A 26,920-nucleotide genomic window follows, 5' to 3' on the forward strand; every position below is an offset into this window, starting at 1 on the left:
GGGGCTCGCAGGTGAGCTGCGGGGAGGCGAGGAGGATGCGGGACTGTGAGTAAGAGAGGAATGCGAAGCGCGGGTCCGGAGCGGTGAGGTGTCAGGAAGTCAGGTGCGTGGGGCTGTGTGGGGGATCAGGGATGCGCCGCGGGGCCGTCTGCGTGCCTGCTGCCCGTCCGCGGCCACGTGGGGCCGCCCCGAGGGCTCTCGGGGGGCGGGAAGAACCCCTGGGACACGCGGGTGTCTCTGCGGTCGGGTTGGGTTGCAGTGGGTGCACGTGGTTTCACTTTGTCTGACACGGGAGTTGTTGCGAGTTTTGGATTGCAAATATCCCTGGCGCTAACGCTGTGAGTTGGTGTGGGGCTTCTCAATAATTAAACAGGTGAGGGGTGACTTTCCTCCAGTTGGTTCCATCGGGCTCAGCCTGCTGAAGCATAGGGTTGTCTTCAGCTTCGGATACTGAAATAACAACCTAGAGACAAAGCACTGCACAGCAAACTGTATATAAATACTTATGTTTGTGTGTGTATATATATGCATTAAAAAAGTATATTCTAACTGTTCAGCAGGACTAGCCTTGCAGCAGAAGTATCAAAGTTGAAGGTATTATGTTCTCCTCTGACTCCCTGACCTCTGCTGATATCCATATACTGCCCTGTCCAGAAATCTGGATTTAACTTTGGAATAGTTTGGTGGTGCTTTGATTTATCACCGCTATAATTGATTGATATTATGAAATGCTGACAACGAGATAGTGCAGATTGCCAGCTGGCTATAAACAGGAAACAAAATGTGATAGACAGAGAGGTTTAGAAGCTTGGGAGGGTGTGGAGTGGGCAGGAGGCTGTGAAGCCCTCTGAAGGGAAACATATCTAAAATATTCAGTGTATGACTTTGTATTTCAATCTGTTGTGATCAAGAAGTTTTGTCATACAGTGGCTGTTTGCCATCTGTGAAAATAAGCTGGTAGCCTTGATCTTTTTCTGGTGAGCAGATCAAGAACATGGATGGTTGTCTTACTGACGGATGGAAATGTATCAGGAACTGAAATTGAAGCAAACACCGGTTCTTCTCCAGTACACAAAGACAAGTTGTGTGAGATCCGTTAATAAAACCATGAGGAAGCTTGCATACCGTGTCTGTGACTGGTATGGACTTTGTGGCTAAAGGATAGCTGCCTCATTAATTGTTTATTAATGATCACTAGCTCATTATAGCTGTAATGCCTTCCTCAAAATATTAGTTCTGTAGCTTCTGGGTGAGTAGTGATATGTGTACTGGATGCACAAACAGTTCCCTGAATAGTGTTTGCCATTTCACTTTTCTGCAGCCTATGACATTTTTCCTAGTGATGAGAAGCTTAGTACTTACTAGTACTTAGATCACTGTCAGGACACTCGCTTGTTGAATTTAAGAAATAGGTCAAAGTGTACAAGTCTAATTAGTTTGTTTTGCGTGGTATAAAAGCATGTATGTGCTTTGAAGGCCTGGCAAAAAAAAAAAATCAGTGGTTAAAGCAAATACTGGATTGATCTGTCTCTGAATGTTGTTTAAAGAGGTGCTGACTGCTTGGGCTGGTGTGTATTTAAATAGATGCTCTCTTTTCATTGTCTTCTGTCATATCCTCTGATCTTCTATAGGAGTCATAATGTTTTGTTTGAAATATGTCATTTCCATGACTACAGATTAATGTCAGAAAGGCATTTACTATTACTTGATTTCATCCAACAGACAGTGGAAATGTGTGAGAGTCCTTTCTAAGCTAAGTAGTTAAAAGAGTCAAAAGAATTCGGGTTAATATTATCCAGGTAAAACGTATGAAGGCCTTGCCTTCAATTTTGGGACTTTTGTTTGATGCTATGAGTAATCCTCTTTAAACTCACTATTTGGAGCATGCTGCACACAATTCTATATATTTTTTAAGAAGCGTTGTTTTTTAAATATTCGGGTAAGCCATTTTCACACCAGCAAAATTTAGGTATCTTGATACTCAGTAGTAGTATTTGAGGTGGCATTTGTTTTCTTGAGGAGATCTCTTCTAGTGGCAAGAACCTTGAGAGCTGAGAGAATACAGAATATTATTTACATTAATTAACTGAATTGAAAAATCCAGGGTATTTCACACTTTTTCTAGAATCTTGTTAGGGTGGATGGAGAGGCTCAGGATGAGTCTGAAATCGCTAAGAGTATTTGTGGTAGATGATATCTTACTGTATTTTCAGTGACTTTTTCTGGGCTTCCCTGTTCCTTGATCAGCTGAAACATACATGCCTTATCCCAGGCTGTATTAGCTAGTAAGGTTGGGTTTAGTTGTCTTTTGCAGCACCAGACTGATAGAGAGCTGTTGCGATGCACTTCTGAATGCCTTTCGGTGCTGTGCATCTTAGTGCTTCTTGTGTTGACGCAAGATAACTGTTTGGGGCATCGTGGCAGGGTAATAACTTCAAAAATATATTTTCATGGGAGTAATGGAAGAATCATGCATGGGAGAGTGTTAAGATGTGTGGAATCTGTGTGTCTTTTGTAAGAGTTGTGAACATGTGGAAGCCCAGAAAGGACTTGGTGGAACTGGTGGATAGCAAGTTGGACGTGTGCCAGCAGTGTGCCCTCACAGCCCAGAAAGCCAACCTTATCCTGAGCCGCATCAAAAGGAGTGCGGCCAGCAGGTAGAAGGTGGTGATCCTGCCCCTCTGCTCTGTGCTTGTGAGACCTCTCTTGGAGTACTGTGTCCAGACGTGGATTCCTCAGTACAGGAGAGACATGGACCTGGAGTGCGTCCAGAGGAGGGCCACAAAATCGATCCGAGGGATGGAACACCTTCCCTGTGAGGACAGGCTGAGAGAGTTGGAGCTGTTCAGCCTGGAGAACAGAGGGCTCTGGAGTGACCTGATAGTGGCCTTTCATTATCTAAGGGGGAGTCTATGAGAAAGAAGGGGACAGACTCTCTAGCAGGGTCTGTTGTGATAGGACAAGGCAAAATGGTTTCAAATTAAAAGGGGGGGGGAACATGTAGATTGGATATAAGGAAGAAGTTTTCTACAATAAGGGTAGTGAAGTAGTGGAAGAGGTTGCCCAGAGATGTGGATGCCCCGTCCTTAGAGACATTCAAGGTCAGGCTGGATGGGGCTCTGAGCAATCTGATCTAGCTGTGTAGGTGTCCTTGTTCATTGCAGGGGAGTTGGGCTTCATGACCTTTAAGGGTCCCTTCCAACTATGATTCTGTGATAGATGAGAAGAATGGAAAAAATGGTTTAATGTCTCGATAAGAGATGACAAAGAGGAGGAAGATAATGCCTATCAGTTTTATGTGTTAGGAAGATCAGAGCTGCAGCCTGAGAAAAGGTTGCATGTTGGCTGAGTCCTATACTGTAATTGTTTTCCTTTGAAGATTGCACCTCTCACCATTTCTTTCTCCCCAGTGTAAACAAGGGAGGAACTCAGCTATGCCTTTCAAGCAGAGACATGTTCAAGAAACACTTTTTCAGGTTCCAGGAAGGTTAAAGGAAGTGCTCATGCACAAGGTGAGCGTGGATAGGTTGAAAACATGGAGGTCATGGTATGAAATAAGAAAGGGCATAGAGCAAACAGAGGAATGTATGCTTTACTGAGAATGGGGCATTGTACAAAAGACATTTAGTGCTAAATGAGGACAGCTGTCTGAGGAAATGCAGCTCTGGAATTTTATTTCAAGTGATTTTAAGACATTTTTTGCTGTTTTTTTCAGAGCTCCTGTATCATTACAGTGAAACTGTAGCAGTGTTATGAGTAGTTCCTAATCTTTTAATTTCCAAATTATAGCATGCAGTCAACAGCGATAACACTGGGATCATATCATTTACTTACCAAAGCATTTGAAGTATGGAGTCATCATTTTTACCACCTACATGTGGCAACTGTGAAATAGAAAGCTCAGAATGCTATTGGTAGCTGGTTAGCTTTGATGTTTCAGTTTAGCTATCCCAACATGTATTAAACCTTGCCACAAATCTTAAATACTGAAGCTTAGTCTCATTTGCTTGTAGCTTTATCAAAGTGCATCTGTATTGGTCAGAAGTTTCCATGCTAGAAAGCTGCATTTGAAGTAATTTACAGTCACACTGAGGCAACATGACTGTTTCCAAATGGGAGAGTGGGGAAAAATATTTTGTCTACTTTAAGTACTGATGTTTTATTCTTAAAGACTCTGATAATTCTGGAGCTTTTGAGTTGGGTTGTCTTTGTCAGGCATAATGCTGTAATGTTTGAAGCTGTGAGTATTTAAATACTTCTGGATCGAGCCTTGTTTCTGTTCTGCTGATTTCCCAACTGAACTTCAGCGTGAGACTGCAATTATGTTGTTTTGTGATTTCACTGGGAACAGGGGGACTTGGGCTTTTGCTTTTCCTGCTTGTGCCTCGGGGTGAAGACTTTCCTTAGCATTGCAGGTAGACGAACAGCTGAAATTCTTTCATCTCTTGGTGCAAGGCTCAGCCTGGCTTCCATTTGGGGAACAAGAGTTGCTTTGAATGGAATTATCCTTACAGCTGGCCACTCCTCTATTGTTTGAGTTCATATTTAATCTTTTCTGGGTGTTGAAGTATCAGGTACATGAAGATTGCTTTGTGATTCATTCTTTGAAGATGAGTTGTTTTAGAGAGAACGTCTCTGTTGAGCGGATTAACTTATTATATATTAGAATGGTGTTACCAGGCTTGGCTGCATATGAAATATGTGTGGATACGTGAGATTTTTTTCTTGGTTTCATCTTCAGCCTACTGGCAATTTTAAATAGCTTAACTGATAGGGTGTGGTGCTTCTGACATAATCTTTGCCTGAGTACTTGGTTTGACTCAAGATTTTGGAGAAATGTAGAAAGTCTTCCTGACTTAGAGTATTCCACAGAATTTTCAGTTGTGGAGTTGTATTTCCAGTAAGAATTTGTGTGTGTTCTGTGTTGAAGTGGTAAACTTATCTTATTTTTCTCTACTTAAGTTTCAATTTAATTCCTCAGTTTTGAGGGATTTGTAGGAATTGCAGAGCTGCCATTCTACTTAAAATATTCCACTGTGTTAGATGACTTAGGTGTAAGTAAGGTACTGTATTCTGGCAAGTGGCAGGAGTATGACTTATTTAACTTCTGAAGAACATATGTAGGGGTTACCTATGGCATCAAATCGATATCTATCTTAGCATGCTTTTGCAAACTGTGGCAGTGGACATTGCTGCTTAGAGGCTGCGTGAAACCCTAGTTGTTCCTGGCGTCTGTTTGTCCTATAGTCTCTGGCATCTGCAGCTGTGCAGGGGTAATGTATACTTTAACATCTTTTTCCTTTAGTGCTTGTTTGACTGGGAACTTGTCTAATCTGTTTTAAAATCTGTTGGCACAATCTACTTCTATAATCTCAAGTGAAAATAAACCCAGAAGTTTACTACTTGCAGTTTAAAGAAGCTCTTGTCTTATCTGTTTAAAACCAGACTCGTGCCAGCTTCAGCCCTCTGTTGTGGGATTTGATGATTAACAGTTGATCATTCACCTTAACCACTCTCTTCCTGAATCTTTGTACTTTGGTCCCATAACCCCCACTCAGCCTGCTGTTTTCCAAGTTAATGTCAGCCTCACGGTCTTATAAGGCACCTGTTTTACTCCCTTTAGTTATATCAGTCTTCCTTCTCTCTCTCTGCTTTCTCTCAACTCCAAGTTCTCCATGAGGTGTGAATGCCAGAAGAACAACCAGTACTGAACATGTGGGCATACAAGGGTTTTATGGAGAGTCAAAATGATGCCCTATGTTGTGGTCTTAATTGTCTAGCTAATGGTTCCTAATCTTTCCTTGCTACTTTTCATGGCTGCTGCTATTGAGCTCATGTTTTAGGAGAATCATACCTTGAGAGATGTAGTTACAGAACTAAGTTGAGCCTCCTATAAGCATAGTTCACATTAGCTTTCCCAAGATTCAGGACCTCTTATTTAAGTTCACGTGCCACTTTTCATCCACTTGGTTTTTTTTGAGGTGTGTCTACAGTGCGATTCCATTGGTGCAGCTGCCCGTTGTCCATTTCCGTACTTGGGCACAGTTGTCCACTGGCAAGCAGAGCACTCAGTTTAGTAAGAAAATGATTGTCTGAGGAATACCCAGCTGCTCAGTGAATGTATTCTCAAAAAATTTATTTAGAATAGTCAACTGTCAGGGCTCAAGTTAGCTCAAGCACAACTGAGCTGTGTAATTGGTCTTGTTGTCAACACTGAAGTCTTGAGTAGTTTAATTTCAGATTTGGTTTGTAGTTTTGGTGGTAAGTTTGCATTGGTTTGTATTCAGGAAGTTGTTAATTGCAAATTAAATTTTGATCTGAGTGTTGTTTTCCAAATTAGTAGCTTGTCATACAGTTTTGTTATCACCTTTTTCAGGTTGTATAGTCCCTAAGCTACAACCCAGACTGGATGCCAGAAAGCATTCAAGTTTTCTTTGAGATGTTTCCATTCATGAACCCTGTTAGCCAACTATAAGATAGAAAACAAACAGGCTTTTCTGTCTTTTATTTTTTAAGACAAGGTGAAACTCATAATCTTGAGATCTTCCATGACCCAGGACAGCCAGTAATTCTACTCCATATCAGACTTTTTCATAGCTTTCATTCTCAATTGATATGTATGTTTATTTCAAGCTAGCATTTAAACTGTGTTTAGTAAGTTTGAGAACATACCTCTCATTTTTCTTATTTGATACTGTTGCTTATAAAGATTTTGCTGAATTTAAGGAAGAGTCAACAGTGTCAACAGAACTTTAAAAGAGGCTGGAGGCAGGATGAATTCCAGACTGCTTATGACTGTATGTTTCTGCCTGTTAGGATAGCATTAGTAATTATCTTTAGGAAACAATTTTTTCCATAAATTGATGCTGTTCTTTGGGTTCATATCGGGTGCTCATAGCTTGTGTCATAGGTTGGGGTTATTTATGATTCTGGTATGAGTATCGTTTTGTTTTTTCAGGTTTGGACTAAGCAACAAATTTGAAGCAGAATTTCCTTCATCTTTAACTGGAAAGGTGAGTATCTGTGAATAAAAAAAAAATTAGTATTCGATTTAAGACTCTTACTATTAAAAAAGCAAAAGCTTAAGTTGTGGTCCTCTCAAAGAGTAATAAATCACACTGTTGTGGTAATAGGTAGTTTGCTTTTTCTTGTAGGTTGCACCCGAAGAATTTAAAGCCAGCATCAGTAGAGTTAACAGTTGTCTTAAGAAGAACCTTCCAGTTAATGTACGATGGCTACTTTGTGGATGCCTTTGCTGCTGCTGCACTTTAGGTTGTAGTATGTGGCCAGTTATCTGCCTCAGTAAAAGAGTAAGTTGAACTATTCTTATTTTTGGTAGTCAGAATTGTATTGACTTTGTTCTTTTTTTCCTCTTATTTCTCATATCCTCTTGTTTTCCTTGTCAACTTTAATAAAACATACTATTGCTTATGTAGACAAGTTTGATTTCATACATTTTAGTCCCTGTTGTCTGTCATACCACTTAAAATAGACACCAGTCAGAATGCTGAGCTTACAACTCAGTGACTTGTAGTTTAGCACAGTGTCTCTGCTAGAGCCATGTACTGTACAGCACTTAGTGTTATAGTTGTAACCCTGAACACTTTTAATAGCTTCTCTGTGATACTGTTTGGGATTATCAGAATTGGACATTGTTTGTTGTGAAGACTATGTGGGGAGTTTCTAATTATACTGTGACCTAAGTAGCCATATGCTTGCATTTACAAATGAATTTTTTAAAGATTGCTTTATCTTCCTTCCTGTAGATGAATAATATTTCTTCTTGCATCAACAGCTAGAAATTAGTGTTTTGTCTGTGTCTCAAAGTGTATTGTGCACAACAGAAGCTTCTTGCACGTGTCTGATTTTTTTCCCCTCCCTTATTCCTTTGCAAGTAATTTTGCAACTCTCCCCATCTCTTCTGTTTTCACATGTGTGAAAACTTTGGCTAATCTGGTTTCACTTCTTTGCAAGAAGTCTCTGTGCATCACCATCCTCTCCTTATATTGGTGCTGTAATGCTTTCCAGTTTATGACGGCACTTGTGTGTATTCCATCTTGTGTAATACCTGTTAATGCTGCAAATCACTGTACTGTACATTGAGCACTATCGTGCTTTTCTTTACTGCAGACCTCATTTTACAGTCAGTAAATCAGTGCTCTGAGGTTGACAGTGATTGTATGCTTCTGCAGCGTGAGCTCATCTTTTCAATATTATCAAGCATTTTCAGATGGAGGCTTCTGCACAAATGCACACCTGCTCAAGCATGTGGTGCTGCTAAAACCAGAAGTTATGCAAACTGCTTTTGTAGTTTTAGTATTGGTAGTACCATTATATACTGTAAAAGCTATGTCTGAACTCCTGAAACCCCCAGGTACTGAAAGCAAACAAACAAGAAGAATAGAGCATAATAAAACCAGTGCGTATTTTTGTCTAATTTTTTGTGTAAATCTTAATGAGTATTCTCTTGGAGGGATTACTTTAAACTAGTTTTAACTGTATGCAGAATAACCTGCTGGTAATATTGGAGTCCATGGAAAGATACAGTTATTGTCAGTTTGAATTATTTCAAGCCCTTGGTGTTTTGTACCTTTAAGTTGTTATGAACTAGTGAGTTTCCTGTAGGATGACTGTATATCCATATCCTGAAAGTCTGCTGCGGGAAATCAGCTGATTACTTCAACAGATAGATTGGTGACTTAACCAGCTTGCAGAGATAACTAGTTTCTATTCGAAGTCTAACTCTGTTTGTTAAAAACACAAGGGAAACTCGCATCTCTACTATTCATGCTTAACTTTCAAAGGAGGAAGCTTCTGATGTTCTTAAATTTGATTCCTCTTCTCATGTAATGTGCTGTTGTAGCAGAATGTAACTGGGTGGTACAAAGTAATGTTGCTTTTGGGAGGAGGAGGCTGATGTCTCTGAATGCAGTACTGAAAGTCACTAGTAATCAACTTCTTAATGCATTGTTTAACAGAGTCAGAAAAAAAGGTGAGGGCTCATAGTATCTAGGGCCAGGAAACAGAGTTGCAGTATGAGGAAAGAGGTTCTGTGGAGGAACTTAGTGAAGCAACAGAGGAGTGCTTCAGTTGAGGTTAGCTTGGGATGGACATTCTGGTAAGCTCTCTTCCAGAAGGATAAATCTGGAAAAAAGGCATGGATACACTGTTCAGAAGATATTAATGAAGGAATTCCACAGCTTTTCCCGCACTGAAGATGGGTGATTAATGCTGGACTTAAAAGCTTAGAACCTGGTGAAATTAAAGGTAGGTCTCAGCTGCCTGAACACTGTGTTGCGCCACTGTGAGTGGCGTAGTGGCACTGGACATGGTGCCTACAGCCTTTTTGATAGCACTGAATACATGCGTTCAGGCTGTTTGATTATTGCTGTGAAATGAAAATCCTTTAAGTCAGATGTTGTGGCAACATCATTTGTCTGTATCAGCAATACAGCCTATAGATGTCTGTTTAGGGGGTTATTGTCTATCAGGTGAAGAACTGAAAACTCAGTTGGGTGAGTTGATGACTATAATATAGAGGAGAATTAATTAACTGACTAATACAGGAGTGCTTTCCCAAATAGAAACTCTCAATCCTGAAGCTGGCTGAGAAAGACTTGATGAAATGAAAACAGCACTTTCATCAGAGTTTTGAATTAGTCACAGTAATTCTCTCTTTTTTTTTTTAACTTATTGCTTGAAGTAGCTTTTTGAATTCTAATATGTGAATGCTATCACAAACGTAAATTATTTTGAAGCTACACACTTTGAATGATTGTTAGTATAATGGGAATATATGTTTATTTTTGTGCATTTGTGTGAAAATTAAGTTAAGGATTTGTCTTGTTAAATCAGCAAGTCCTTCAAACTAGGAATTTTTTAAATCATAGGCATTTGCAAGCCTGATTGTTAATTTTATCACTTTAATGTATTTCCATTACAATGAAAGCTTTTCCTTCACTGTGTTTTTCTTGTCATTACTTTGTTCAGTGTAGTTTCTGGAAGTCTTTGTATAGTATTCTTTCCTTTCTTCTTTTGCAGTGAGGTATTAGAGAAAGAGCCTGGTACTCTTCACCAGTAGAATAAATGTTTAATTTGATTCAATATCTTATTGCCTCTTTCCTTTAATGTGGTCTTGATTGGATTTAGATGAATAAAAGCTGCAAGAAAATTGCAGGAAGTACAGTCCCTTATTTGCAGATCTAGATTGTCAGTGATCTTCAGCAGTTATTCACAGATTGTACCATCCTTCCTGGGACAAGTTCCAGGTTGTACAGATGGACAATAAGTCTTTGAGTTTTTTTCTTTAAATAAAAAGAATGACATAATGAGTTATAATTCAAAAATTTGTACAGGCTGAGGTGCCCATTTGAAGCCACTTTTTCAAATTAATTGACAGTCATTTCAGTACTAAGTGCTGTTGTTCTCAGTGTGTAAATGGGGTAAATGGTTTCAACAGAAACTGTAACAGTGAAAGCTATGATAAAATTGCCATACCTCTAAATTTCTTAATAGTTAGTGTTCTGCATGTAAATTGCATGTTTCAGGAAGTTCATAGGCAGTCTCTTAAAATGAATAGAATGAGATATTTAAGAGCAATCTGTACTAATACTTTCAAGAGCTGCTTGTTTGTTTTTGAGTTCAAACAAAGCTGATGAATGCGCTTAAGCCCTGTTATTAATTGTCACTTGCATAGCAATTTACATCTTCAGAGTGCTGTATAAACATAAGCTAATTACAACTTCCAAACTGCTGATTAAATTAAACATGCAGTAGAGATGCAGGATTAAATTTATGGGTGATAGTGATAAAGCACGTTGGTTCTGTTTATTGCTGCTATTAATACATTTCATTTATTTTCAAAATTGAAGGAAAAAAAAAGATTTTCTTCTCTGCATACCTGCCAGGAATTTGACACTAGAGGTGCTCTGATATGGCAATACTTTCCCAAACTGTTTCAAGGGACAATCCTATAAAACAAAAGGTGCTGCTTTTTTTTTATATTTAGACTCTCTTTTCTTATAAGCTTACATTGTAATTAATTTAATTTGGAAGAGTCTGGAAAGTTGTAACATCTTTGTTTATTGTAACCAGAAAACATGCAAAATTTATATTGGGTCTAGCCAGCTTAGTGAAACTTTTTTAAAGAAGAATTTGTATGCACCGAATATACAGTTTTTTCAAATCATCTTCTTTTTGGTATTGATTCTGAAGGATGAGACAGCTCTCCTACAAAGAGAAGACTGCAGGAGATCGTAAGTCTTCTACTGTGCCAAATGCATGCAGAAAGTGACAAGTTACTGTTCATTTTGTTCCCTATTAACTGATTTTTGAATTTGGAACAATGATGATAATGATGGAAAATCTTATTTTTAATGTAGCAACACTTATTTTTCTTCCCAGCTAATTGATTATGTACAGGATCAGCACACCTAGGATTCTGTGATCTTCTGGCTCAGTCCTAGAGAGGCAGGGTGCTAGAGACTGTTCCTTTTAGAAAGATCTTCAGTGTGCATGCTCGTGAAATGCTGGATTTTGCAGGGCCTTCTGAAGTTGTTTTGCTGCTTTGTGCTGCCTTTCATGTAGCTTCTCTTCCGTTCTTCATCCCTGCCCTTAGATAATCCTAACAGCACAAATCAAAGGCTTCCTATTAATAAATGAAACCTGGGAGTGTTCCTAGGAATTGGAGCTTTATAACTTGTAGTCGCAGGAAGGTCTGTGGCAGGTTTTGGTCCTGTGTTGTGTAACAACTTCTAGGCATTATCAGGGTGCTCCGGACACTATGGGTGGTTCGGAGGTTATGAAAACTTACTAATGGAGATGTCAGCTCTTCCCTGCCAGCTGGCTTCAACTGAATGGGAAAGTTTCTGGGCACAGCTTCATTTCCTAATACAGCTGTAACCTGAGATCATTGAGTTTCTCCACCTACACTGGCTCTGAACTATATTCTGTAGCATGTTACTAGATACTTTGGAAATAAATGATCGAGATCCAAACTGACGTTTGTAATCTTGAAAGGAGAGATGGAGGTAGAATTTTAGTAATCTGCACTCAGTTTATAACTTCTCACAGTGAACAACACCAAATTAGTTATTTGGTAGATTCTGTTCTGTTCTCATCCCTGCTGTGGTCAGTTCTACCTTCCATGTTCTGTGTGGCCCCATTCAGCAGGAGGTGAATGCCTTTATCGTGCCCAGAATTAAATCTATTTGGAGGGAAGGAGATTTGTGAGTTTAATGACAGATTCAGAGCTGGAATTTCATCTTGGAATGAAAGAATTAAAAGTCCTTTTTTACCAATTCAAGTTTGGAGTAACAATATTAGTTATCATCTTGATGCTTCAGAGATTGAATCAGTATATGTCTGACCAGGAAAGGTGTTTATCCACTTCACAGTTAGGCCTTCTCAGAGGAATACTGCTAGTTTTCCCAAGGTCAAGATTTTTCACTACAAGACTTCTCCATAGCAGGAAGTTTCCACCAGAAATGCTACATTTGTTTCCAGATATTCAATATGTGTGTAGTATGGGTTTCATTCACTTTCTTGCTGCAATGGCTTCTGATATGAGCACACACTTAAGCTTGTAAGAAGCATCCTAGCTGCTAACAGGAAAGATTGTGCAAAATGCACTAATGTAATCTAAGACAGCTTTTCAAACACTATCAAGATACTTATAGTTCAGTTATGTATGTTTTGATTACAATATTGATATTTTCATGCCACTAATATAGAACTTAAAACTGGTTAGACTTCTTTCACAGTCCACACATTACAAACTCTACAGATGGCATGTTAGTACTAGAAGCAACATGCTGTGTGACAGCATATCAAGACCTCCATCTAAGCTCCACCTACAGTGTTTTTACATTTCTCACACAAATATGATTAATCGGTGCTTGATGTTGCCTGAGTGTCAATTGTATACCCACACTTTTAATGTGTGTTTTTTTTTTTTCCAAACTCTTTGTGAAAGAATTAAATCTCTGACAGCATTTTATGTGAGAGAGGTAGTTTAGGGATATTCTGGCTTGTTGAAAGTGAGCGTACAACTGTGTGACTTGGTTAACTTGTAGTTTAGGTCACTATTAGGGGGTGATAGGGTGATAACTAAATTACTTGGGTGTGAATTTTGTAGACCAGTATTTCTTTGTCTTGAAAATTAACAGGGATTCATTCCTACTTCCATCATTTTTTTTCCTTTAAATGAAAGGAGATGATGGAGATCAGATTCTGATAAGATTCTCAGCTTATTTTTCTTGAGATGTATTTGAAATTTGGGCTGTACGACCATTACAAAAAGCTTCTTGAATCAGTCTCCTTGTATTGTGAAATTTGAGCATAAAGTATGTTTATTTTTCAAAGCAATATTCGAGATTATTAATACTTGATTGTGCTAATGTTTTATATTTGAAAGTCTCCATGTGCAGTTTATGGGGCTAGCATAACACTACATTTGCATAAATGTTGGAAGTTTTCAGATTCAGATCAAATGCACATAAGGGGAGATTCTTCTGCTGTTTCTAGACAGCTATGAATAAGAATGGTAATGATGAATGGTGTTGTAACTGTCTGTTGTTTCTCCACTTAAAGCATAGGGAGTTACTCAAACGAGCACAACTTTGGGTATCACATAAGACCTTTTGTTTAATATTACGTTAGTCATTCATTGGGTTACAGCACGAGGTGAAGGTGCTTTGGCTCATTTGCTAATACTACTTGATGCAGTGTGTATGTTCCAGGTTACACACTGCAAGGAGCCTTAGGTCTGTACAGCCTCGTGGTCCAGGTCATAGCACCTGCAACTGCAACCTAACTTCTCTAGACACTGTGAAGACATAGGAGAAAGCTCTTGTGGTTGATAGTACAAGTGGCACTTTATTTGTAGTAACTACTGCCTTTTTTCTGTGTGAAGAGTTCATAGTTAGTCTTTCTGATATTTTTCATGCTTAGAGCAAAGCTGTATCTAATTGAGAGTAACACGAATTGGTAAACGTGCATTTTGATTTGGGCTTTTTTGGTAGTCTGACTATCCAAAGAATACAGTCTTACATTAACATCTTTAAAATCTTTAAAGTCATTTAATAAAAATTCTTTTGTTAAAGGTTGCATCTAGACTGGAGAGATCTGTGTCACAAAAATGTGTAGACAACGTTAAACACGACGTGCTATTTTACAGAGCGTGTTACAAAGTACTCTTTCATTGGTATTACTAAAAACTATATTTAAATTGCAGTTTCAGCTTTGCTCAAAAATTAATGCGTTTTCTAAGAAAAAAATATAGAAGCTGGATAGTGTTAGATCTTTCTAATAAGCAAGTCTCTCTTCCACTTAATTTGTGCTTTTGTTGTGGCTAACAAATAATTTGCTGTATGGGTTTTTCTGTATACCATTGACAGAATATATAAGCTTGTCATCCTGGTGTGCTGGAAATGCTACACTCAAATCAAGTGCTCCTTTCTGGTTTTGTATATCCTCACCTGCTCCTCACTGTAAATCATTGAGATGTCAAGAGCAGTGATTAATTAAGCTGCACGTGCAAGTGCTTTTTTTCACCTGTCAACTAGGAAGAAAACTTACTATAGTGAATTGTGTGATGCTGCTTAATTCATTTCTTTTTATTCCAAGCTCTGAGATTTGCAGAAATAATTTACAGTTTAATTTTCGTTAACGTTTTAGTATATATAATGTGGTGTGATTTGGGAGCTGTGAATATCCCAAGTTATACTACAGAGGGTTTGGATGTACATCCTCGGGAACTCGAATGATCACGGTTACAGGGCTGCGTGTGTTTTTATCTAATGCTGGTCAAGTGACTTTAAACTGGGTTCCTACTTAAGACAACCAATTAATACTACATAACTACCTATCAGTTTCTTATTTATGTGTATGCATTGTAATATATTTGTAATTTTATTGGAATTTGAAAAGCTTAGATGTTTTTCACACTCTTTTGGGCAAACAATGAAATTAAATTGTATAGTGATCTTAATCTATTATTAAGAGGTCCCGGCAAGGAAGATTACAAGGTAGATTCAGGTTTTGAATCGGTTTTGCCATTGGTTTAGCAGCGGGTGGGCAGGCAGATGCCTGCTCAGAGTAGAACCTATTGCCATTTTTCACCATTGATAGAGTAGCCTTTCAGAGTCAATGAGCTCTGTCAATGTGAGCTTGTCAAGGCTACAACTTCATAGACCTGAGAGGCGGTTTGAGAGGTCAGCCCTTTTCAGGTTTGCTGTGATGCAAATGAACTTTAATGCTTAAACAACTATTGGAATTTTTATGTCTGCTCCTTGTTCTTTTTTCTTCACAAAGTCATTGACGAGACATTCAGTGCTTTTTAAATTGGAAGTTGCATTGTGCTAAAGACCTAGTACAGATTTACGGAGGGCTGAAAGCAGTTAGATCATGTTCTTTTCATGGTGCGATTAGAATCAAATCGATTTCCCTACAGCCTTCAGCATTCAGATGGCAATTTTAACAAAGCTTGGGGGCTAGACAAGGGACAAAACGACTGAACTGAATGTTAATTACACTCTGCAGCCTTATTTTCTTTTGATTTGGAGCTGACTGGCAACTAAATTAACAAAAGTGTGACCATAACTGCTGCCCTATTTTCATTTAAAAGGAGAGCAGACTCTAAAAGGCTATCTTTACAAAGAAACAAGTGAGGTCTACTGATTATTGTTAAAGGGCACTGTCTTTAAAAACATAATAATAACAATAACCCCCAAAACGCTCAGTTCCAAACTGAAGTGATAAATTAGACGCTGGCACCTCCACCTTTGGATAATTCCTTGACGTACGCATTTTAAAATACAGAATAATAAAAATTCAGTTTAATGAGTATTTATGGATGGCAGTGATCTAATTTTTAATCACGTGACCACAGTCCATGCTTAGACGTGCTTCCCTGTAGCCACCACAATGTTATGCCGGAGAGTGACTGGAGGTTTAAAAGCAGAAGATGTTAGAATTTGATGGGAAATGAATAATTTGTTGTCTAATTTTTATTTTGTTTGGACATTCTTTTTTGCCAGGGCTGCATTTAGCTTGATTTGTTAAGGTTCATTTACAGTACTTGTATTTTGTAGCAATAGCAGCAAGATGCTTTCTCATCCCTTCCCCTCACCCCTCTGTGCCTCGTAAGGAAGCTGCAGCTGCACTAAGTTGTATTTGATCCTTGTCATTGCTCCGTCCTTCTGCACCTGCAGCTCTGTTGGTCTCATCTTAACACCTGGCACCATGAATTATCCTCTATTTATTCATAGTCAGTAGCAAATCCCATTTAGAGCTAAGCAGTATATATTCTGGCAGTCAAATGACCATAAATGTCAGAATGTATTTCTCAAATGTAAATACAACAGAATAATTATATTCAAAATGCTGTGAAACTTTACAGTGCAGAAAGTCCTTTAATGCTTGTGTGTGTGGTTTGAAAAAGCTGTAAAGAAACAGATTTCAGAATTCTCTATCTGAAGTGTCAACTGTGGAAAAGACAGGCATTCAAACTTAGCTTTAGAATCCTAAATACTGGGTTTGCTCTTTATACAAATCATAGGTTTTCTAACATTTGCTTCTGTGAGTTACTGGAACTTTTTGCATTTTGGATTTGCTCCCTAAAATCTGAGCATAAATGTAACAGCTCCTTTTTTGTTTTGTCAAATAGACTACTGCATGTTTGTACTCAACCTATGACATTGTAAAATACTGTTTGCAACTTTTGTCTGCTGAAATACTGACCTTCTGAGAAGTGAAGTTTAGAAAACTGGTACTACTGAGCTATGCTCCTGCGTTTATACTTAGGTCACGTTAAAGTTTCTGTAATAGGTTTTGAAGCTGTAACTGCTGTATATACGTGAGCAGATTTTGTTCCAAACTGGTTATATCTTTCTACACTGTTTTGACGATAGTTATTTGCTTGTCATAAAAAGCAATTTTCTCCACTGGTTACTTTTGAAAACCGGGGAAGTTTTGGTAGTGCTGCAGACCACCCTGTACTCAGTCACTGTCCTGTACCTCTCTCCTTTTCACACAAAAGCAGCTGCAAAACAAAGTTTTTCTAAAACCACTCAAGAGTAAAATTCTTTCTCATTTGTCTTCCAGACACGAAGATCGATTGAGAAGTTATTAGAATGGGAAAACAATAGGTTATACCACAAGGTGAGTGCCGCAGGGAGCAGCTTCGTACTGTTGGAGTTTGAATTGCACAGTATGGAAACAGATGCTTTTGTTGAACGAAAAATATGAAAGGTGGACAAATGGGCCAGTCTGTGTGCTGCAATAAAATACAGCTCATTTTTCTTCTTTTTCTTTCCTCCTTGTCTAGCTGTGCTTGCATTGGAGACTAAGCAAAAGGAAATGTGAAACGAATAACATGATGGAATATGTAAGTTAAAGGGCTGTTTTGTGAGTTTCTCTATTAAATGATCATTTATTTTGCTTCTGATCTTATTCTTTTCGTGATTATTAATCAGTAAAGGTGTCAGGAGCTTAATCGCCTGAGTGCAAGGATTTTCTACGGTTCACAGATGCATGGTTTCATGTGCAGGACTGATTTATAAAGTTATGAATGACTTGAAAACAAGGCTTCACTGTGTTCTAAAAAATAATAAATTAATTGCCAAGATAAAATAGCTCGAACATGTGCTGATGGAGTGTGAAATTTTAGATGCTGTATAAAGAATAATCACAACTTTGGTTACGCAGCAAGTCAGATATGGCTGTTTTGTATGATGCTAATCAAGTCTAAAAGTATGGGAGAAGACCTTTCAATTAAGCTGTTGGAGCTTAAGAAACCTTTAGTAGCCTTTTTGGGTTTTAACTGCCCCTTATCTCAAATGTCTTGAAAGTATTTTTATCTCAAATTGACATCACTAAATATTTTTAAGTTTAGCATTTAAAATCAAAATTCCAGGCTTTGGCTGAGACGACCACATAAGCCTTTCTAAGAAATGGACAGTGGTAACTTATATGTATAATATATCATGTCCTGTGTGGGATTTCAGTTTGTTTAGCTGGCAGCATTCTTACTTGTTCTTGATGCTGTTTATGCTTCCATTTTGAAAATCTCTTGGAGATGCACGGAGGGTACTAGTGAGGGTGAAATGAAGCTGCTAAAATGTAAGATTTATTTGAATTTGCAGAATTTCATTTAACCCTCTGGGAAGTAGGTGACGGGAGGAGTTAACTTTTTTAAAAAAACAAAGAATAATTTTTGAGAAATATTTACTGTATTAGTTCTAACTTATCTATGATCTTTCATTGTATGAAACTTTGTCTGTTTTTTTAAAACAACAAAGCTATCAGGCATGTAAAATTGATTTAAAGCCTGATTAAATAGTAGGAAATTATATTAACCTTTTCCCTTTAGCCTTTTCTATTTCCCTGTTTCTACACTAGATCTGATTTCTAGCCTGAAACATAAGATTTTCAAGTTCCTTTTTCTTTTGCAGAATCGCTCTACTCACTGAATAAGTAGGGACTTTGTGTCGCCTTTTTCACAAAACTTGTTAATTTAGATAAGTTTGCATAAAGCAAACTTCACAAAGTAAATTTGAGTTTCTCCTTAATTAAGAATTATATTTCACTAATATATTTTTCTAAAGAAAAACTTTGTTCCGTCCAATGTTCCGCAGATTCAATTTAAAAAGAACAACAAAAAACAGCACATACACAGTTTTTAAATACTGTGGCTCAGCAGCATTTTAAGATGACCATTTCTTACGTTAAATACAGTTTAAAATGATTGGAACTATTTGCATTAATATGTAAGAATGGATGTAGGGTTTTGCAGGGTGATGGCCTAAGATTTTATTTTCAGTTTGTGAAATGAAACATCGAGTTTGCAATCTATGGATATGTTTAATCAGATTTTAAAAACTTCCTTATAGTATTTCCTCAGTTTTGGTTAACTAATTTGCTAGTCCCTTAAAAAACCTACCCGAAACGTTGTAGTTCTGATTTGATTTTAAATATTTTTTCAAAACAAGTGCTTTAAATTAGGTTCCTGTATACAAAACATGCAGCCTTGTTTGCTTCACATTCTACACCCACTGTTGGAGATGCTAAATTGTGTAAGGTGGTCATACTTCCTTGGCATAAACACAGACTTCCAGCTTTTCTTCTTGCTCTTTTTAAACCTTGCCTGAATATCAGAAGCCCTGGGAGCTCTCCAGCACCCAGTGGTCATCTCGTGTCAGCCATCAGTGGGTTTTGAGCTGCTTGCATTGCATTCTGCTCTCAGGATATCAAACCACTTCTGAGTGTTTCTAAAATTATTTATATACCATTCAATTTTCTCGAAAGTGTTGGCCTCATGAGTCATATCAGAGATACTTTTTCTTTTCTTGTGTTTGGTACGTAATCGGATGGGAGCATTTATTTATACTCTACGCAGCCAAATTCTATTATTCTTTTTGATAAAAAATGTTTAGAAATTTTTTTAACTATAGAAGACCAAGCTCCCCTTACAAGTAAATGAAATCTAACTACTTGCAGGTTTGTTTGATATGCAAATTTTTCTGTAGGTGATACAAATTTCTATATGAGTTTTGAAGCGTGGACTTGTTTTTAGAATCCTGTACTGAGTGGAAACAATTTCCAAGAGAATTGCATATGAAATTGAAAGTGGATGTTGCATACGTTTTTGGTTCTTCCAGTTTAAGATGTGTTTAATATTACCAGACAAACTTTTTGTTTCCTCTTGGTTCTTTACTAGCTATGGTTTTCTTCCTCCAAAATAATCTGTTTAACATGATTTCTATACCTGTTGAAAATACTATTACCTGATGGACTTTAGAATAAAACAAAACCAACAACAACAAAAAAAGTGCATTATCATTGTGATAAGTAGTAGGGTTGCTACTGACATTTAATATTGTTTTTTTTCTTTTTGTGCAGGTCATCCTTATAGAATTTTTACCAAAGACACCGATTTTTCGACCAGATTAGCATTTGATTTATTTTTAAGAGACTTATTCAAGTATGTTGTCTTTCCAATGGTGCCTTGCTTGGTGCTCTCCTGGTGGTGACATAGCATTGGTTCTACAGACTCTTGTGGTGTTTCCATCCTTTTTTTTGTTTGTTTTTTGCATGTTCTAAGTGCATTTGGTCAAACTCTGCGAAGTCATTTCATGCAAATGTTAACTACTACTTAAGTTATTACTTTTACTACTTCTGTTTGTTAATGTATCTTGATTTTCAGAGTCTTTTATGTGTGCGCGCGTGTGTACGTATATTACTATAAATACACAGCTGAAAATGTTCTACAAGTGAGCAGGTATTTTTTTTACCCCCAAATGACAAAACTGTTTGTTTGTACATTGTGTAAGTCCTCTTGATTATTAGTTTATGTGCTGAAATACCATCGAAGATCTACCTAAACTTTTGTCAGTAACTAGTCAGTTGTAAATATTTTTATTTCTTTTTGGATATTGGCTAGCTTCTTCCAACAAAAGAGGGTAATAAAGTTCCTTTTGAAATTGTACTTTTTGGAACCCAGATGCCATTGCATTAATAGGAATCTCTGTGCTTTTCATGAAGAAGTCCTGTCAGCTGGTTCTGAAAAAGTTCTAAACTTAGAAGAAAAAAAGCAAAATAGAATTACTTTACTCATATTAGAAAATTGTTGAACAAATTGCATGCATCTGATTAGTAGAATTCAAGACTTCAACAATATATTAGTATATAAACCAATATTTTATATTGGTCTATAATGTAGCAGTTTTAATTCAGGCTAATGCCATGTATCATTTTATTTGTATTGTTTACCAGATACAGTATACAGGGGTGCAGAAGGAATCATTTCACTAAATTTTTTTCTCCAGGCAGACATTTGGGGGTCGTTTTGTTTTGTTTTTGTTTTTATTTTTTAAGCCACATAAACAGAAGAAAGTTATTGGGCTAATCTTCAGTAGTACATTTTTGGATACAAATGCAGGTGCCATGTATCAGATGTTATCAAAATAAGGTATGCTGGTCAGCAGTGTAAATTTAATTATGTTATATAATTATGTACTGCACCCTTGCTTCTGCTCATTGTCTGCTTTTGGTTTACAAATCTTACTTTCTGCACAGTATAAAGATTTTTTTTAAAACTGGATATATGATGTATGCTTGGGTCAGGCCAGTTGTATTTTATTTCTTCTGCTTGTATCTGAGTTGTACATATCTTCACACATGGCTTTTCTAAATTGCTACCTATATTTTAAGGTTTGCTTTATGTATCTAAAATTACTGTACATGAACATTAATGTAAGCTATGAATATCTTCCTTGTACAGTTGTGGTAGCAAGCAATAATGTGAATATATGAAAAACAGATATACTCTGCTTAATATTTGTATGAATGAGAAGTTGATACCACTACAAGAGTAATTTTCTCTTTTTAATCTTTTAAATACAAGTTTTATTTCAAGGTAATATATTACAGGTACCTTGACGCTGTGAACTATTTTTCTATGTCTTCAAAATATTTATTCTCTGTAAAATATTCTCAGTGAGTATTATGTTCCTAAATGTTTGATAGTGGGAGCGCTCTAGGAAGTTTTAAGTTTTCTTAAGTTCATATCCCTGTATCAGCTCCCTAAAACCATCCATTGCTCAGCTTTTGTGTGTGAATTCGTGCTGTTTACTTTGAAAATAGCTCAGCTATGCTTTTCATACAGCCTACAAGCGTTTCTTTGATTTGACTCAAGGTGACTTTTTAATCAACAGGTATCACTTTTGTGCTGTCTAGGTCTTCTGGGACCCACAGTGGTTTCTCTCCAAAGAAACTAGTTAGAATATCCATTTCTATTTTCATTTAAAATCAGTTGCAGCCTCTTCTTTAATACAAATCTGGTCTGCAGCACTCTTCACACCCAGAAGTATTGTTATAATCTTGGACCAATTTCAGCCTGTGAAGGAGGACAAAAGCTTAAAGTTGATGGCAGCTGAGGTTCTGGAGGTTGGGAGTTGCAGGGATGACGTTGAAAATGAACTGAAATAATAACTAGTAATAACTAATAGTGGTGACCAGAAATGCATATTGAATTCTCGAAGACTCAGTTTTCAATAAAATGAATATTGAATATGCCATGCCTAGATTTTATTACCAGTGTTCACAGTTGACAGTGCAGGCAGATTTGTTGCGTGGATGCAGGTTTTTACTGGTAGTTCTTTAGTTCAGAGGTGTAAGTTGGCAATGGCTTGTAATACACTCATAGCAGTAGTGAGCTGAGTGTCAGCCAATGACCTTAGTTTGCTCCCCAACCTTCCTTACTATATTCTGTGACACTGTGACTACTTTGTCAAACCTTCTGATTTTTAAAGCTGCTTTGAGATTGATATGTGCTGAAATAAGTGCAGTGAATGCAGTCTGACTTTAAGATTTGCTGAGAACATCTTCTTAGTAAAAATACCACCTAAGTAGTAATGCTTTCTAAGAACTCATCTATTTTAGGTGCATCTGCTGTTAGGCATTTCTGTATTTTTCCCTATCACTTACTCTCTGAGAATTCTATTTGTAGAGGGTCCAAAGTAGGGCTTTGAGCAAATAAAAGCCTAAACCCCATAGTAAGGTGGTAGACTAGTTGCCTTTTAAAACATTTCTTATTATTATCTCTGACTGAACATACTACCCAGAAAACTTGAAAAAGTGTGTTTATATATCAGTGAGTTTAGCTCAAAAGCATTACTCCCTGTTGAGGTAGTACACTTGTCTAGTAAGAATGTTACCAAGCATTTTAGCACAATCCCTTTCCATTCAGTAATTACAGTAACAAAAATTGAATGGAAGAAAAACTTCAGTAAATCTCCTACTTAAAGCCTGCAGCAGTCAACAGGATTTTTCTTTGTTTTTTTCCTAAAGTATTTAGATTTTGTTATTTTATATGCCAGTAAGAATACATATATTACCTTGTTTTTGTCCAGTTGACCAGGGTTGAAATTGTTTGAGCAGATCAGAAGCTGTAGTAGGACTTTTAAGACATAGGCTGTTCTTTGCTAAAATAATGATTACATTAGAGTAACCTATTCAGCTTCTAGTAACTCAGCAGTTCCTACAGATCTTGTCTATTCCCAATTTCCTTGAATAGTGAAATTTAGATAGCCACTTGATATTAATCGTTTAACAAACGATTGTTGCTAATTATGTCTGTTTCACCTTTAGCCTGAATAACTACTGGTAGAGGCATCATTGGCTCTCTGTCAAAGCTAATTATTGTTTGTAGGTATAGTGGCCTTCAGCTAGTCATTTAAGAGTTATTCTGTAACGTAATATTAAAAAATATATTTTTATTCTTTTAGTGATAGCTAGAAATAAATTTTGAGGTAGAAGGGCTTTCTTTCTGACCATATATAAGAATTCTGTAGAGTTTATCTCTTGATAAATAATTATAATGTGAAGTTTAAACTGGGATTAGCAAATTTCACCAGAAATTAAAATGTTTGGGAATAAGTTGTGTTGTGTAATAGTTTTAATACACTGTGTATGCAAATCCAAAAACAGCTGTAGTAAATCAAAAAAATTTCCTTTGATACACAAAACCAGGTGAAGTATATTATAAGAACTTATTTACAGTACTTAGACGTAAGCTAAATCAGGAAATTCATTTTTAAATGAAACTTTTATTTTGTAACTGTCAAGACCATGTGCTGAAAAAAATACATATTTTTGAGTTATGCGCTTGCTTAAAAGTCAGTTTTCATTTTTCTAACAGTCATTATCTAGCCCTGAAGGTTATAGGGGAGAGCTTGAAAATGCAATCTGTAACTGCTTGGAAGGCAGAAGTCAAAGGGAAAGAACTTGTCTTCATTCCCTCCTCCCAGCCCCCATCCTGGAGTCTTAATTTTAAATCAGTCCCCTTGTTTTGGGAGCCCTAGCTTATAGTTTTTGAGCTAGCTGGCAATAATGCAAGTTGTCCACCAAAAACCACCATTTGAATTCTGAATAATTTAGAGATCACTTGAATTGAAGAGGCAAAAGACTTGTTAAGCAAAGAAAATCCCTGGTTCTTTTAAGTTCTTTAAGCACTGCTGTTGGGTAATTAAAAGAAGGATACTGATGACCATACATCTGGTCAAAATGTAGATGATTTTGTGTAAAGGAAATGCTTAATTGGAGAGGTCTCAGAGCCCCGAATCTCTGGATTCACAGTAGCGACTTATGAATGAAGGGTAAGAGGAGCTGACTAGTTTGTACCCATGACTAAAATAATTTATGTTGCTCTTCAGCTACCTTGCTTACAAAAACAAAGCATTCTAAAAATGCAATCTGTATTTGTCACCACTAATTTGCTGTAATTTCCATGCTGCTTCTTCCTAAAGCCACGTTGCATTTCCGTTACAAGCAACTAAGTGTAATGGTGGTTATAATGCCTTTAATAGCCATATTGTAGGTAGAAATATTAACTACTCAGGGACTAATAGGAAATAGGAAAATGGAGTTTATGAGCTGAATGCCTATCTGCATGAAGGCTTACTTGCAAACGGCACCCCGGAAAATTTCTGATTGTATTATGCATGACCATTGTGAATGTTACCAATATATGGCAATGAGAGCTCTATTTACCCTGTATTATTAGGCTGCTGAATGTCAAAGTGTGTTGAATAAGGATAAATGAACTTTTTTTTTTTTTTTTTGCTGATTTGGACAGAGTGATTATTTCTAACGGTGCTACCTTCTTCGTTACTGTGTTTGTTCCTTGTATCAAGTTCTCTCTTCAGGCTGGATGAATCAGGAGGTGCTGGTAATGAGGAAACTCTGTAATTCCTAGGGAAGTAGAAGCATTTCAAGGGGAGAAGTACCCGAAAGCAAATGCTTTCACTGCAAGAAAACAAAAAACAACTACAGCAAAAAACATCCTGCATTTGTTCTTCATTACAGATTAGTTACAGATATCCATTCAGGTTGTATTGTTGGTAACAGCGTTTTGTAATTCATTAATTTTTTTTAAACTTATTTCACAGTGGTGTTTCAGTCAGCATGGGCTGAATTAGAAGTTATTTTTGCAAATTTTTAAAAAGGAGTCCTTGTATGAAACTGTTTCTTGACTTGTTCTGATGTGTGCATCTCCACCACGTGGCATTTGGAAAATACATCTCTTATTAGCTGAATGTTGTATTTATTTAAAATTCTTCTGCTTCAATTATGCTCATTAATATTTCATTAAGATTTATTATCTTGAATGAGATTAATAAATGCTTGACTCTTGAAAATACGACAGACCATTAGGAGAAATTTAATGAAACACAGACATTAGAAGAAGCAACACATGAAATATTGAACTCGAGGTTTAGGTTTAAAATTTTGTGTGTATTGGAAAACAGTTTTGAACCATATGAAATGATGTTAAATAATGAAAGTTAAGTAAAGGCTAACAGTCCGTTTCAATAATTATATGGAGTGTCTCCATTTCTATTGTAGTTTTGTTATAACAAGTGTGCTATTATGCAGATAGGGAGATTTAAGCGTACTTTGTAACTCAGCATCTTTCAATTTAAAGTATCCAGACCGAAAAGGAATCACTGGTGAGAGCTGCACAGATTACAGACCAGTCTTTCCCTAGGCTGGGGCCTGTATCGCACGGCTGATTGTTCCCAAAGAAAATTCTTTTCTTGCCCGGGCAGCTCCTGTCATGTGACAGTATATCTGAGTGCCAGGAGTGGCATCCAGTTAGGATAGCTTAAGTTCAGCTAACTAAGAGACCTTTGTAGTTTGTTTTTAGTTCCGTGGAGAAGAGAACTGTTAACAAATCCTCATTTTTGGAGGGCAGATCTTAAACGCTTTGCTGAAACACGCTTTTTCTCCTCGTTTACATCATTGATAGTTTCTTTGCCTCATGCTGGAAACTAGACTTAGTAATCAGCTGATGATTTTTTTTCTGTTACACTGCTTTAGGTTTGTGAATCCATTTTTTATGATCACGCTTAGAAATTGAACAAAACAGAAGTCAGATATCCAGATGCAATATAACTGATATTTTTACTGGCTCTGTTTAAACTGATTTAAGTCTACCAGTACGCACACCTCACTCATCAACTGTAACTATCTCTGCTCCTCTGTGCTTGCAATAGGCTTTCTAACTTGTTGGGATATTCAGTGTGTTAACTGCGTGGTAGTTGAGTGGTTTGGTTCAGTGAGGTAACGAGGAATGCAGGGCAGTTAGAGATTTGGAAAGTGTAACTTGAGTCTTTCTATAGGAGACTGAATACGGCAAAGAGAATACGCAACTAATTCCAAGCATAAAAAGAACAATAAACTAGAAAATGGTGCCTAAATGTTGAGTGCTAGCCCAATGTAATTCATTTTTTTTTTTAAAAGGTCATGGACTTCGCTTAGGAAGAACTTCTTAAACATAAAAAGCAGTAGCAGAAAGTGAGTCACTTAAGGGGTGGTAGCTTTCAAGATGGCAAACTTTTAAATAAAATGAATATTTTGCATCTATGCTAGATCTATGAAGCAGAAAATGCATAAGCAATAATTTAACATAGAACTGGATATTAAGAAGCTGCTATTTATATGGACTCAATATAAAGCCCGCAGAGGATTCCCTTTAATGAAGAGTTTAGGAAGATAGGGTTGCTGTGATTTTTGCTATTGTAACATTCCTCTTCAAATATTTTAAGTCTGGATGAGAGTCTGAAAGCTCAGAGGCCAGCACTGTGTTCACAGGGCACAGGGCTTTGGGGAGAGAAGATGGGAAGAAAGGGATTTCTTTTTAAGGCTGCACAATTGTAAATACACGTATTTAAGAATATTTAACCACAACTGCTAAATTACTGAAGTTAATCTATTGTTGAATTATAGAGTATTATTTAATTACATCGGCATTGTTTTTCCTGACCTGACCCAGAATTGGAATGGACTCCAATATGATTTTTTTTTTAAAGCATTTCTTAAGTTGTCTGTATTACAAACTAATAAAATGTTTGTTAACTTA

General features: G+C 37.0%; 1 protein-coding gene across 1 annotated transcript; it reads left to right on the top strand.

Annotated features, from left to right (window-relative positions):
* The first annotated feature begins 2,529 nt into the window (after window positions 1-2,529).
* CHIC2 (cysteine rich hydrophobic domain 2) lies at window positions 2,530-26,920 on the top strand. The gene is made up of 6 exons (XM_031553280.1): window positions 2,530-2,657; window positions 6,959-7,013; window positions 7,155-7,310; window positions 17,104-17,160; window positions 17,327-17,386; window positions 19,900-26,920. The coding sequence occupies exons 1-6, from the start codon at window positions 2,530-2,532 to the stop codon at window positions 19,948-19,950; spliced, it is 507 nt and encodes a 168-aa protein (XP_031409140.1). The 3' UTR covers window positions 19,951-26,920.

Source organism: Meleagris gallopavo, chromosome 4 (assembly GCF_000146605.3).
Source record: "Meleagris gallopavo isolate NT-WF06-2002-E0010 breed Aviagen turkey brand Nicholas breeding stock chromosome 4, Turkey_5.1, whole genome shotgun sequence".
Classification (NCBI taxonomy): domain Eukaryota; kingdom Metazoa; phylum Chordata; class Aves; order Galliformes; family Phasianidae; genus Meleagris; species Meleagris gallopavo.

Excerpts from the sequence above, each read along its gene's own strand:
- CHIC2 (XM_031553280.1), top strand. The coding sequence starts at position 2,530 with ATGTGGAAGCCCAGAAAGGACTTGGTGGAACTGGTGGATAGCAAGTTG. Across the intron at positions 7,311-17,103 it reads TTATCTGCCTCAGTAAAAGA|ACACGAAGATCGATTGAGAA; the intron begins GTAAGTTGAACT and ends TTTGTCTTCCAG. Across the intron at positions 17,387-19,899 it reads CGAATAACATGATGGAATAT|GTCATCCTTATAGAATTTTT; the intron begins GTAAGTTAAAGG and ends CTTTTTGTGCAG.